Here is a 12,880-nt window from a genome sequence, read left to right on the forward strand (position 1 = left end):
TAATGAGCTAACTTGGATGTTCCAACGAACTTTTCATGTGGGATGCTTAGCGTTATGTTGCTCGTATGGCATTCTGCAAATCACAGTGAAATGGAAACTGCTGTGCTCTCTTGCCCTGGATCAAGGGGCTCAGGATAAAACAAAAAGCTGCTGTAGAAACTTCTGAGATGGAGCAGGGTGGGATTCAGTGCCTCTCTAGAGCTGACTGGGCCCTATTACGTGGCTGGGCCTTGCTTTAAGCATCCTGCTCCATCAGCCCCAGACTGAGTGCTCTGGTAGCAATAATTGTTAGGGAGCGTCTTCCTGCAGAGCAGATGTGTGCATTGAGATGAGATGGAAGGAGGAGAGACCCAGAGAGGAGAAGCTGCTGGGAGAGACTCTCAGGGACTTCCGTGGGGGAAGAGATGGAGCAAGAGACATGGGTGGAGGTTACTGGTGTCTTCTGGGAGCAGCCAGCATGGCCAGGGGTCCCAAGAGCAGGGGGAAGGGAGAAGTGAAGAGGTGCCAGGGAAACTGCAGTGGCATCAGTGGTGGGGATTTTGTACAAAGGGAAGAATGGAAAGAATTACGTGAGGTCTTAATAAGTAGCACTGCATTAAATCTAATTAGCTATGGGTTGTTTTGTTTTTTTTTTATACTGGATAGAGGGCAAAAAGAAATGAGAGGAAATTCAGTTCAAGCATCAAGTCAAAGTGTGTTGTGAGAAGAAATGATCCTAAACCTGCTCACTGCTCCGGCAGCGTTTCCCTATCTGCAGCTTCCATCAGGCATTAGCTTCACAATTCCATGTAATACTTGCAAATAACACTTCTGATGGTACACGCACTTATTCAGACTTCCCCAGCAGCTTTTAGACAGCATCACTGTTATTTTCTTGAGTGCTTGATCTTGAAAACACAAATTGTTTTGCTTTTAGGTGAGTAACAGTGTACACTTACTGGCTGTTAAGGTGTGTTCTCCTTAAGTTCTTGTTTTCCTTGCAAGTATTTACATTTACAAATGCAGAACTTGGTCTCTGTTTCTCATTTAATGAAATATTCAGGCCACGTTGTGTTCCCCTCCTTTGCAGATAGCCCTCAGAAAAGCTGCCTGTGGGGTTACATCCTCTTAGTGGCTAAGCTTGACTGTATGTCATGTAAGATATCACTTGAACAAATACAGTGGTTTTGGCTAGCCAGAAAATATTCACAGGGAAGAGATGTCCCCTATGCAGGAAGACCTGTTAGGATTTCTCTATGAGTAGCCAGGAACCAGAAAATCTGTTTCTATTTATTGCGTGTGCCCTCACAACAGTAAAGTTTGGTCCAGTTTTGTTGGATATCAAGAATGATTTCTCCTCAGAAGGAGCAGTGGGCAGTGGCACAGCTGCACAGGGAGTGCTGGGGGACCCATCCCAGAGGGTCCCAGGACCACAGAGATGTGGCACTGGGGGCCGTGGGCAGGTGGGGTGGGCTGGGGTTGGGCTTGGGGCTCTCAGAGGTCTTTTCTAACCTGAATGATTCCACGATTCTGTGGATATATAATTGTACCAGAAAGTATTTTACTGAGGTTACTGGGGCTTGCATTGGGAATTCATGCTGAGATGCAAACATGAAACCGAATTCTAGCTGGTGCCTGCGATGCGCTGCTCCTTTGCAGTGCTCTCCTCCTCTGCCATGCAACTTGAGCTGCTCTCTGGAAAAGTGGTCAGCTCACATGTGGGATGAGGCTGCCTCATTCTGCAGCACCACAGCTTTGGAGATGCCATAAGAGGAAGGACCACAGCCTGCACACTGCAGAAGAGCTCTGCAGAGCTCCTGGTGGCACGTCCATCCCACTCGGATCTATAGAAGACACCACGGGATGTAGTTATGTGGTGCTAAGTAAGATACAGAATGAGACCATCGAGGGCAGGTCAAGGCCATGGTCTGTTCTGGTGGTAAGTGCCCTCCTCAGAGGCAGCCCTCCATTCAGCTGTGTATTTGCAGGGCTGCAGGTGCCTCTCTCTTCTAACAGTGCACATAAAGTCCTGGAATTTCAATAAATAATTCAGCCCCAGATCTGATTTCAGATTCAGCATTAACTTTCAGCACCTGGCTGCTGTTATTATTTGTTAGTCTGATGTGCTGCTCAGAGGCATGGAAATTTGGCTGCAATTCACCAGCATTTGCAGAATATCCTCTATGGCCAGATTACCATCCTGGGCTCAGAGTTTTTCACACACATTCAAATTCCAGAGATGCACAGATTGAATTCTTACAAGAACAGCAGCATGCAGGGTTCTGTACTGGGAAGTGGAGGTCTCTGCACTGAGCTTTCTCAAAAAAAAAATGCCTCCTCTGTGCCTTCCCTCTACCAGCAGCACTGGTCATAGCATATGATCATATGGTCAGTACCACAGCTCGCATTGCCTGTGCCTCCTTTGTGATGCAGCTCTCATTTTATTTTCTAGTTTCCCTGAGGGAATAGGTTTTTTACATGCCTGCTCAGCTCTCAGGATCTAGGTTGTTTCAAATATTGATCGTTCAGCACTGGTGGCCTGCAGGTACCCCAAAGGACTCCATCCCAGTTCCTTTCTCCAGAGCCCATAAAATCACTTGTGGTTTTGATCGCTTAGAAAGAAACCGGTGAATTGAAAATACAATTCTGCCCTCACTCATGGGTCTTTCACCCCTGGTGAAAGGCCAGAATGTGAACGTTAGCCCTGTGGACGCTGTGGGATGAGCAGACAGATGCGACGGCTGCGGGTGGGACGAGCGCGGCTCCCTGCAGCACCGACGCGCACCACGAGAGGGGACCTCGCTACCGCCCTATGCCCATCGCTCCCGACAAACCTCTCCGGGCGTGAGTTCCAGTTCAGCCACACCTCGCTGGCCACAAAGCAGAGGGAAATCTGTGGTCTGTACGATGCCGAAGGCCGCCCCGCTCTGCTGCGGGATGCGGTGCGCCCAGACCGGCTTTCCCAACTTCTTTTGCCTTCCGATTCCTTCAAAGCCTCCGCTGGTGCAGATTGCACAACCTCCTTGGAAAGCCTGCTTTGTGTTTCCTTATTCATACAGTCACACCGGATTTCTTTCTTCCCCCTAACGCTTTATTGTTGCAAATTAAGCAAAATAGTAATCCTATTCCCTGCGGAAATGAGCAACAATGGCCCATCATCTCTTTGTAAACAGTCTCCTACGCGCTACAGGACTGCAGCATTGCCTGAAGCTCCTCTTAGGAACCACGCACCCATCACATCACCTTGCTGCCGTTGTCTGGGGGTGCACACACTGCTGGTTTGTACTGCTTGGGTCTTCCATAAAGCCTCCCTCACGCTTCCCATCCCGTGCTTGCACAGGACCCGTTGTTCCTCTTGTCATACCTTGTGCTTTACTGTACTAAATTCCATTTAAGTGACTTCAGACACTTTGTTCCGACTTCTCAGTGTGGGTTTGGAGTCTGCTCCTCTCCTGGGAAATGCCACCAGCCATCTGTGCCAGTTGCTGTCACAGTGTTGTAGGGTTCTCTCGGTTCCTTCCTTCACTTTGCTGGTGCATTAACTACGACTCATCTCAGACCTTTATGATGTTCCTAGCTGTGTGTGTTTCTGGAGTGACAGAAAACTTGATTATCACTACTCCAAAGACATGCTCTGCAGAGACTGTGTACAGATCCTGAAACCCTATTTGGTCAATGCGAACCTGACCTGGAGCTCTGCTAGAAACCTTCCGGATCCCACTGCTCCCTTCCTGCCTGCTGCACTGGGCACCCTGTCCAAGAGCAGCACTGGATTATTTTGGTGTGTTTGCTGTGGATAAGTCTGTGTTCTCATTTATCAGCTCTGTGTTACCACCTTTGCTCAAAAGCTTACTCGTTGTTCACATGTTCTGGTATCTTTCTATACATCAAGCTTATACATTTGTCATCCTTTGAGTTCTTCTCCCCCACGTGCTCGGGTATCTCATTTTCAATGAATGGTTGAAGGTCCCCAGTGGTCTTAGAAAAGCAGTTCTCTGTAGTTACCTGCGTTCCCACTGTGGGTGTACAGGAGCCTTGCCATGATCCCAGTGAGTCGTGGGAGCACGATTGCTTCATAGGGTTGGAACGGCTCAAGAAGAGATGTTAAAGGGTGATTTTTATTCTTATTTTTTTTCTAGGCGTATGTATTCAGTCCACTTTGTCCACGTGCACAGAGGGACTATGCCTGATCTGTTGTGGTGAGAATGGCAGTTTGGGTTTTTGAAGAATTTCAATATTTTGCTCTAAATCGCCTAAAGACTGAAAAACACATTTTTAAATGTCCACAGCTTTATTGTACAGAAGCTGTGGGTTTTTCTGAGGGGAGGGAGAATGAAATAGCCTTGGTGATTCTGAAAGGAGCTTTGAGCTGTGGGCTGATGGGAAGCCAGGAGTGCGTGGCCTTTGGGTTCTGCATCGTGCCTAACCACCATCGTGTGGACGTCAGATGTTGGCTCCAGGGTTAGGGTTAGCACGGAGCAGGGTGTGCTGGAACATGATCTAGAAAAAGAAGCATGTTAGATCCATCCCTAATAAACTGCACTGTGTATTTGGGTATAAGAAATCTTGTTGTAGCTTCTCCTTCCTTTGATTATTTACTGTCAGTTTCTCATTCAGTTGAATGCATGTGTCAATAGGTAAGGGATCTAAAAATATAACTGAGAACAAAATCCTTTATTGGCCCAGGGTGTCAGACCTGTCTGTGCTTTGCTATTCTGATGCTGTGTGTCAAGCTGTGGGCCTGTAGTGCTTCAAAAGAAAGGAGAGGTGATGGAATGGCACGAATCATTTGCACGTGCTGAGATTGTCCACCCGTGAGCAGTCTGTGGTTATTGTAACACAACCTGCACGCAGCGAGCTGCAGTTCTCTGCCATCCATCTGTGCTTCTATGGCTGCACAGATTGTTGCAGGGTAAATCCTGTTCCATTCAGAACACGTGCAGGGCTCTAGGGAAAAGCAGGGCTTCGTGCAGGCTGACGGAAGTGTACCAGGTGAGGGGACCAGGTGGAGCCAACCCATCCTTAGTTCCAAGCATCCTAAACCATGATGGAAAGATCCTCAGGAAGAACCTGGCCTGGGTGAAATGCTGGCATTAATATGAGTATGAAAAGCTGGAAAGCAATGGCTTTCCAAACCTGCAGAGAATATTTGTCGTGTCTTCACTATCAATGCCCACAGGGCCTCCAACCTGCAGTTCTCACCTGAAAATCCTGAATGTCTCAAAGAGTACAAATGCACCTCTCCTAAAACAGCAGAGAGCTGGAAAATGGTTGGATGGAGCCCTGGGCAACCTGATCTTGGGGGGGCAACCAGCCTGTGGCAGAGAGTTGGAGGTTGGTGATCATTGAGTTCCCTTCCAACCCAAGCCATTCCATCATTGCGTGATGCTAAGCACAGTGGCAGCTCCTTGGAGGCCCTCAGCTCTCCTGACGTGCTGCTCAGCCATTCTGGGAGGTGAGGAGCACACCAGCTCCCTGCAAACTGGCCAGCAGTGCAAACCCCGTCAAGCTTATGTGCATCTATAATGTACATCTGTATGGGTGCCAGATTTGGACAACATTTTGGCTGGCTTTTGGGGAGCTGGCTGAAGATATTCACCGCTTCCTTTTTGTCTTGTTACTACCCTGGCAGTCTTTCTAGCAAGCGCTCTATTTTTGTTTGACATATATGCACATGGTCCGTTTCCATGTGTGTGTGCTTAGGAATGTGTTTCTTCTGTAGCTTGCCCTCTCTTGGAAGGCTGCTGCTAGGAGTTTCTCCTAGCAAAATGAAATAGCGGAAAAAGTCCAATGAAATTAAAATGCTGCACAGCAAATTTATTATTGTTATTATAGGCTCCCACTCAGGAAAATACTTAAGTATGTGCTTAAGTCCCATTGAAAGCATCAAGACTTAAGAACATGCTTAAAATCAAGCGTATACTTCCTCCGAATTGGGATGTATTTCAGCACATGCTTAAATGCTTTCCTGAACCAGAGCCACAGTCAACAAGAGCGTCCTGTGATGCACAGGACTCGTGCTGTAAGATTTACTCCTTGCCTGGGACATAGCAGTGCAGCACTATGAGCGTACACTTCTCTGCTTGCCTCTGTTGGTGGTACTCCAAAGAGCTTACTGGCTTTTGCAGTTGGACGAGAACTTGTGAAAGAAAGGAGACTAGAAAGTAGGAAAGCAAAAAGAAACAAAGATCCTTGCTAAAGCATTACCTTGGCTTGTCTGATCTCATGTTGCACCCAATGGTTTTTCCTTACAATGGAGATTTGTGCCATTGTGGTGTATATATATGTACTGTGGTATAATTACAAAGACAGATTTTTTTTTTAATGGCACAATAAATAGGATATTTCCTGGCTTGCTCTGTATTTCGGATAAGATTTTCACTTCCCTTTTGGGTTCAGAGTGTAAGGAGAGTAAGTGTCAAAAGGCAGGCGCCTTCCCAGCTCTCACATAGAGTGCAGCCATGTGGAACGTGAATCTAGATTTTGATTGTAAGGATGATGAAATCAAATCTCCCCTTAACTCTCAACTGGAAACGTTTGGGTGAATTAGCCTGCCTGCTTTTGCTGACTTGTTAAAATCCCTTTGAAAGAGAAATGCATTTTGGTGTCATCAAAAATATCCGTGTACTTTGCTGTGAGTGCAAGAGAGCGCCGAGCCATCACAATGCAATGAAAAAAGACAAGAAAATGAAAATACATAAAACCACATACATTCTGTTACTGGAGAAAGCACAGCACCTTACAGTGTGCAACTCTTTCGAACACTGCCATTTTTAAGCTGGATGCTTAGTCATTACTAATGACAACATATTCCTATAAAGCCGCTATATTTTGGGAACAACTGGGAATGCGACCTTGCTTCTTCCCCCCCTTACGGTTAATTACAATAACATGTGGTTGCCTGTGCGCAGTGCAGTCTGTCTGCAGGTACCACTCGGAGTATTTTTGGAACAAGTGATGAAGTTTATTCCAGTTATATCATTCAAGGAGAGCAGTAGCTTGAATTTGAGAATAGCTCCTTGTTCGCGTTGTCTGGTCGTGCTGTGCAGAGTTGGAGGCTCTGGGTGTTATTGCTGCCTTACAGAAGGATTTGGCACGAGCTCATAGAATGACAGACATTTTTTCTTCCCTCTATATCCTCCTTAATTTTGTTCCTTAGTAATATGTCAGTACTCCCCCCCCTGACTTGTGCACGCAAATATCTTTAAGGTTGAATTGACTCCCTAAAAATAGCAGAAGTATTTAAGGAGGAGTGCTTTATAAATAACAAAGGAGAACACCGTCTTCATCCTCGCCATGACTCAGATTCGATTGAGCAGCTGCTCTGCTGATGGGGTCTCCTGATGTGACTACAGTGAGTCCCAGGGCAGGACCTCGCATCGCTTGGTAGTGCTACCTTTAGGTGGATGCCAATGGGAAAGCATCCTATTCAGTAGCTAAACTGATAGATGAAGGTTTCAGTGAAGCAACAGAAGCTGAAAGTGATGCTTCCAGGGTGGAACAAAGCAGTCCTCCACAAGCTCCAGGCTTTTCTGCTGCTGGGGTCCGCATGTGTCCCACCTCGGTTCAGGCACTCTCTGGGTTTGGTCAGAGAGAAAAGCAGGCAGGTTCTAGATCTGGATGTGCTTTGCATGCACGAGGGACCTTCCCTTGGGCACCTCCTGTTAAACTTCAGCAGGATGAACTCTGTCCAGGAAAGTCTCAACCAGCAAATCCTTGAATCTGTTTTACTCTCCCAGGGCCACTCCAGGCTGTGGTCCTTCTCCATAGGGAAAAGGAGGAAAGAGCTCTGAAAACCTTTCACAGCACTGGGAGATACAGTGTACATTTAAAAAACTTCTCCCGTGATCCTGATGCCCACGGAGCCTTGAGTTGATCCCAGCTGCAATAATTAAACCATCTATATGCAGCATTACTGGCATTGCCAGCTTGCTCCTTTTGGAGCATGTCTGAGCACAGTTGCTGTGCCCCAGGGAAGCCACATGAGAACGATTTTGTGCTCGTTTGAGACTAGCAGCAGGGGTAAATGGTGTTTCTCCATCTTGGCAATTATTTGCTCTTTTCTTTCCGTCCACCGCTGGAGTTCTTGATCTTGATTGAGGCGTCTTTTAATTCCTACCTTTCTGAGCCCCTGTGCTGGGGCAGGCATAATGGCTTTGTGTTTGGGCACTAGCAGGGTGCCTTCAGCAGGCTGATTTTCTGTGAAGCTAAAAGTGACTCAGCCTGAGCAGTTCTCTGTTCCTCCTCCTCTCCTCTTGGTAGGGAGCAGAATTCACATGTAACCTGGAGGCACGCCGATAAGCCTTTCAAGGTATTACCCACAAAGTTTTTGCTCTTTCTGAGCACCAAGCAGTGAGTTGCTAACTGCTGTTGGAAGCAATGAGAGAGGATTCACAAAACCAGCAGAGCCTTGCCTCCAATTTCTGCAAATAGAGCTGAATTTAATGGATAAATTGTGTTGCTGGGGAGATTTTGACTCTATTCCCTCCTCTGTCACCAGTCTGCCTTGTGATTTGTGGCAGCATTTTCAGCTGTGCCCGTCACATGAGATCGAAATCCATGAGTCAGTCTCCACCCAAATCATGAGCCTGGCTTCCAGATCCAGGAGCTTTGAAAAGAGATCATACCGCACCGTGTCTTTATCTTTCCTTTCTGGAATTTCCTCCCTGTGTTCCCTACGTGTCTCTAGCAATTTATGTTTTCAACTCTTTCGGAAGTGCTGGGGGTATATTCTGACCATTTGGTGCTGTTGGAAGCCTCGTTTGAGTGACACAATTAGTTTTGGTTTTGATCTCCAAATGAATCTTATTCCTTCCAGACTCCACATCTTTCTCCTGTCCCCACTGTCCTCCATCCTTCAGCCCTCATTACCCATCACTGCCATCCAACCGCTCTGTGTCCCCTCTGCTCCTCTCTGGGCTGGGGAGGGTTTTTTAGCATTGCCTTTCAGGACTGGGAGGGTGCAGAAAGACACAGATCTGTGTGATCCTTAACATTTCTGTGGGAGTATGTAATTGGTGAGAGCAAGGAAACACTCTTCCTGAGTCTCTTTCCTGGAATGGTGAGATTTGTTGCCTGCAGTGCAAGAAAAGGGCACTGAGGACAGGCAGTACAGTGCCTCCGTGCAGGATGGGAGACCTTTGAGAATTAGGTGATACCTCTTTGCTCACGAGGTATTTGCAGGACTTGGAGAACTGGAGCTTTTGATGCCCTTCAAAGGGAGTCAGGTGAGGAGTGAATCAGGCTCAATGGAGTTACAAGCCACAGTAAATCCAGAGGACGTAAGATGAGAGTCAGCCCTTCTGTTTGCCCTGTTTTGCTCTCTAATTTGGTGGTCAATCCGTTTTTCCTCAAATTTAAGGTTCATAATACATTGTTTGTAGGCTCTGCTTGGCTGACTCCATTATGGAGGATATGGGTAGGATGAGGTGGTCAAAAAGCCAAGGGGAAATTTGGTGTCATATAACTGTTTTCCCTGTAGCATTTGCCTCCTTTCAGGAGGATAAGATGTTACAAGTTCTTGGCAAGGTTTTATTCAGCCAAAGCCAAATCTATAAATGTAATTACTGCATGCAACACAGTGGTGCCCAATATTCCCGTGGTAGCCCTGTCTTTGTTAAAGCATGAAGTCTGGAGAACAGAGGCAGCTCTTTGACTAAGTTTTGCAAAACAAGTCTACTCACACCCCAGCAGAAAAGAAAAGGCATCTTCCCTTGCTCAGCTTTGTATTGTATTTTCACCCATAGAGTTTGCAGGGTCCTACATATGCCACGTGCCAGGCATGTGGCCAGGTACAAATGCAGCTGAGCTGTATCTCCTGTTCCACTTATCTCTAGAGTTGGACTGATAGGACCTGAATCTGAACCCAGAGAAAAGCTCTTTACCTAGCCTGAAAGTTTACCATGAGCTCTCTCCAGAACTTGGATCCGTACTGTCTCCGTATTCTGGTAGATGGGAAATTTGTTTTTAAACAAAGGATGATCAGAAGCTGTGTTGAACATGTGAGAAAGATTCCCGATGCCTACTGGAAAGTCTTTCAGCTAAACTTTTCGTGTGCAAGTTGTAGCAACTGGACACATCTCAAAGTGTTCCCTGTTGCGCCGTGTTTCACTGAACTGTAGTAATTAGAAGTGATTCCTTCTTTAAGATAGATAAATGCTTCCTTGCAGCTTGAATATTGAAAAGATGAAATTTGTGAAAGCAAACAGAGTATTGTGATGTTTTCTCCAGAGGAAAAGACCGTGTGTTTTCCTGCCTGTTTCATCAGCCGTTTTCAGACACACACTGTGTACATAAAGTACAGTTATGCAACCCACATGGATCAACAAAGGAAGGTTGGTTGCTTCACTAGGATTATAAGAATCTTTCAAACACAATGGTACCACAAATTAAAACGGAAATCTATCAAAACCATTATCGTCCTGAAAGCTTTGGCCACAAGTGTAATTATTGTAGAGGGATGTTGTCCTTGGACACAGCCTTGGCGCAGTTCTGCTAGTGTTATTTGTAGCCCTCTATGGCTCAAAGTCAGAACTTGTGAGGCTAAGGACCATAAATTTTTAGAGGCAAAAAAACAGGCTATTTCCTCAGTGCTAACACTAGCAGTTTTTCATAGTTTTGTAGTGGTTTGTAGGCAACTCATTAGGTGCTAGAGATAGGAACAGATTGAATGCGGTGGCTGAAGTCTGCCTTGAACTTTGGAAGGGTTCAGATGCAAATTTCTGTCTGGTTGTCTCCAGTTGTTTGTGTCCGAGGCTCTTGCTTTACTGGACATGAACAAGAATGAGCAAATTCAGGAGTTCTTGGGTTTAAATTCAGTTTCAAAAGTCTCCTGCGTTGATGAGCAGTCCACAGACCTGACAGAAGACCTGCACTGAGTTTTATAGGATGCAGCAAGCAGTCCTGTGGGATGAAAGTAGTTGAATGTACATTCAACGTACAGTGAAAAGAAAAATGCAGTCTTCTGGGTGTTGCTCATCATAAGCAAGGGTGACAAATTCTGGGGCCAGAGCTGTTCCCAGGAGAAGCACCAGGTTATATTCTCCATCTCCAGATGAAGGTGGAGTCCTGGAGTAACTCTGCCATTGAGCTGAAGATGATCTACATAAAATAACAGGCACTGTATGTTATTTTTGAACTAGTTGTTTCTATTCCAATATCCGATTTTCCATCTTGAGAGGGATAAGCAGTGAACGTGTTTGGACTCTTTTTCCTCTCTCTCTTTCCCTCAGGCGGGTATAGATGGAGAAAGCATTGGGAACTGCCCATTCTCCCAGCGTCTCTTCATGATCCTCTGGCTCAAAGGAGTTGTGTTCAACGTCACCACTGTTGACCTGAAAAGGTAAAAATTGCTCAGTTTTATTGGAAATAGTTACACGATCTTGTTTTCCCTATAGAAAAGCCACAGTAAATTCAGTCAGATTGGTATCTGGCCCAGAAAGTCTGTGGTGCACAACAAAATAGTTGAGATTCAGGTTTGTTATTCCTTTTTTTCACTTGTGGAATGTTTTTATATTAAACAGAGCGTTCTGAGTATTTTAAAAGCATCCTCACCACAAACTGCTGAAGAAAAAGAAGGGCAAGCAAATGATTTTGCATGAACTGTGAATATCTGTGCAACTACTTGACCATAAATATGAATGGTTTCATGACCTTTCTCCTCTCTGCAGAAAGCCAGCTGATCTGCACAACCTGGCTCCTGGAACTCACCCACCTTTCTTAACCTTTAATGGAGAAGTCAAGACAGATGTTAACAAGATTGAGGAATTCTTGGAAGAGGCTCTTGCACCTCCAAAGTAAGAACTCACGTCAATATTCCATTTCCTAGGAACGGAATATTTTTCAGTCAATATTCCATTTCCTAGGAATGGAAGATGTCCGTAAGAGGAGTCCCTAAAAGCACTCTCTCCTACAATCTTTACTTACAGGAGTAGTATTTATTTATGAAACTTGTTGGCTCTGTGAGATGACTTCCATGTGTGTAAGTTACTTGAGTGACTAACAACTGCAACGTTTTCTGTGACCACATTTTGGGATGACATTGTATGTGGAATTAAGGAAACCAATGCTAAAAAAAAAATCATAGGGGTCCAATGTCCACATTTTATGGAGCTAAAAATAGCTTGGACTTGATACAGGACATTGGACATTGCCACACAAAATATCTGTGCCAGGAGAAGCATCTTACTGTGAAATATTGAAAGGTTCTGAGCTCTTCCAACAGAAATGTTGGAAGAGAAACTGCAGAATACCAGGAGCTCTGGAGTCAGAGAAGTGCTCCTTAGTCTCATCAAGAAATGACAAGAACCCACGAGTGGAAGTTATAACCATACTAATTCAGATTAGAAATAGGGCACGGATATTTTGGTATGAATGAATAACCACTGGAACAAACTACTGAGGAAAGTGTCAGATTGGATTCATCAGATATGTCTCAGTTAGTTGAGCATTTGGACTTCATAGAAGTATAGTGCAAAAAAAGATTGTTGGCTTGCGTTTTGAACCTTAAAATCTATGAATCAATGAAAATTGGCTCAGTTCCTCAAGGACTGTTTTACCTCCAGCTGAACCAGCATCTCTGGGCCATTCCTGAGGCAAGCAATCAGGTATTTAAGGTCTCTATACACACGTCCAAGACCACCAAAATCAGTAGGAGTCATTACTTGCTGTTGACTTTCAGATCAACGTATTCCTTTGCACGGGATGTCCATAAAATAATAACAATTCAGAGACTGAAAACTTTATGTTCCTTCGCCTGGGTGGTGTTAGCACGCCTTGCTGTTACATCCTGGAGTGCATTTTTTGCACAGGGAGTTAGAGACAACTGCTACTCATAATAGAGACAGCTGGTTGCCAACCTCCCCTGCACTTTTCTGGAAATCTAAGCTTCCTTCTGATTTAA

The 12,880-nt window shown here is 45.4% G+C and overlaps 1 protein-coding gene across 2 annotated transcripts in view; it reads left to right on the forward strand.

The window, feature by feature from the left end:
* The window catches only part of CLIC5 (chloride intracellular channel 5), a 59,206-nt gene that overhangs the window by 24,365 nt on the left and 21,961 nt on the right, over window positions 1-12,880 (forward strand). For both annotated transcript variants that reach the window (XM_065730436.1, XM_065730437.1), the window contains exons 2-3: window positions 11,211-11,320; window positions 11,649-11,774. In XM_065730436.1, the coding sequence (XP_065586508.1) occupies window positions 11,211-11,320; window positions 11,649-11,774 (236 nt within the window). The remainder of the gene's footprint in view (window positions 1-11,210; window positions 11,321-11,648; window positions 11,775-12,880) is intronic.

The sequence above is a fragment of the Cyrtonyx montezumae genome, unplaced genomic scaffold, assembly GCF_038088225.1.
Source record: "Cyrtonyx montezumae isolate F1298 unplaced genomic scaffold, pur_monq_1.0 scaffold_13, whole genome shotgun sequence".
Classification (NCBI taxonomy): domain Eukaryota; kingdom Metazoa; phylum Chordata; class Aves; order Galliformes; family Odontophoridae; genus Cyrtonyx; species Cyrtonyx montezumae.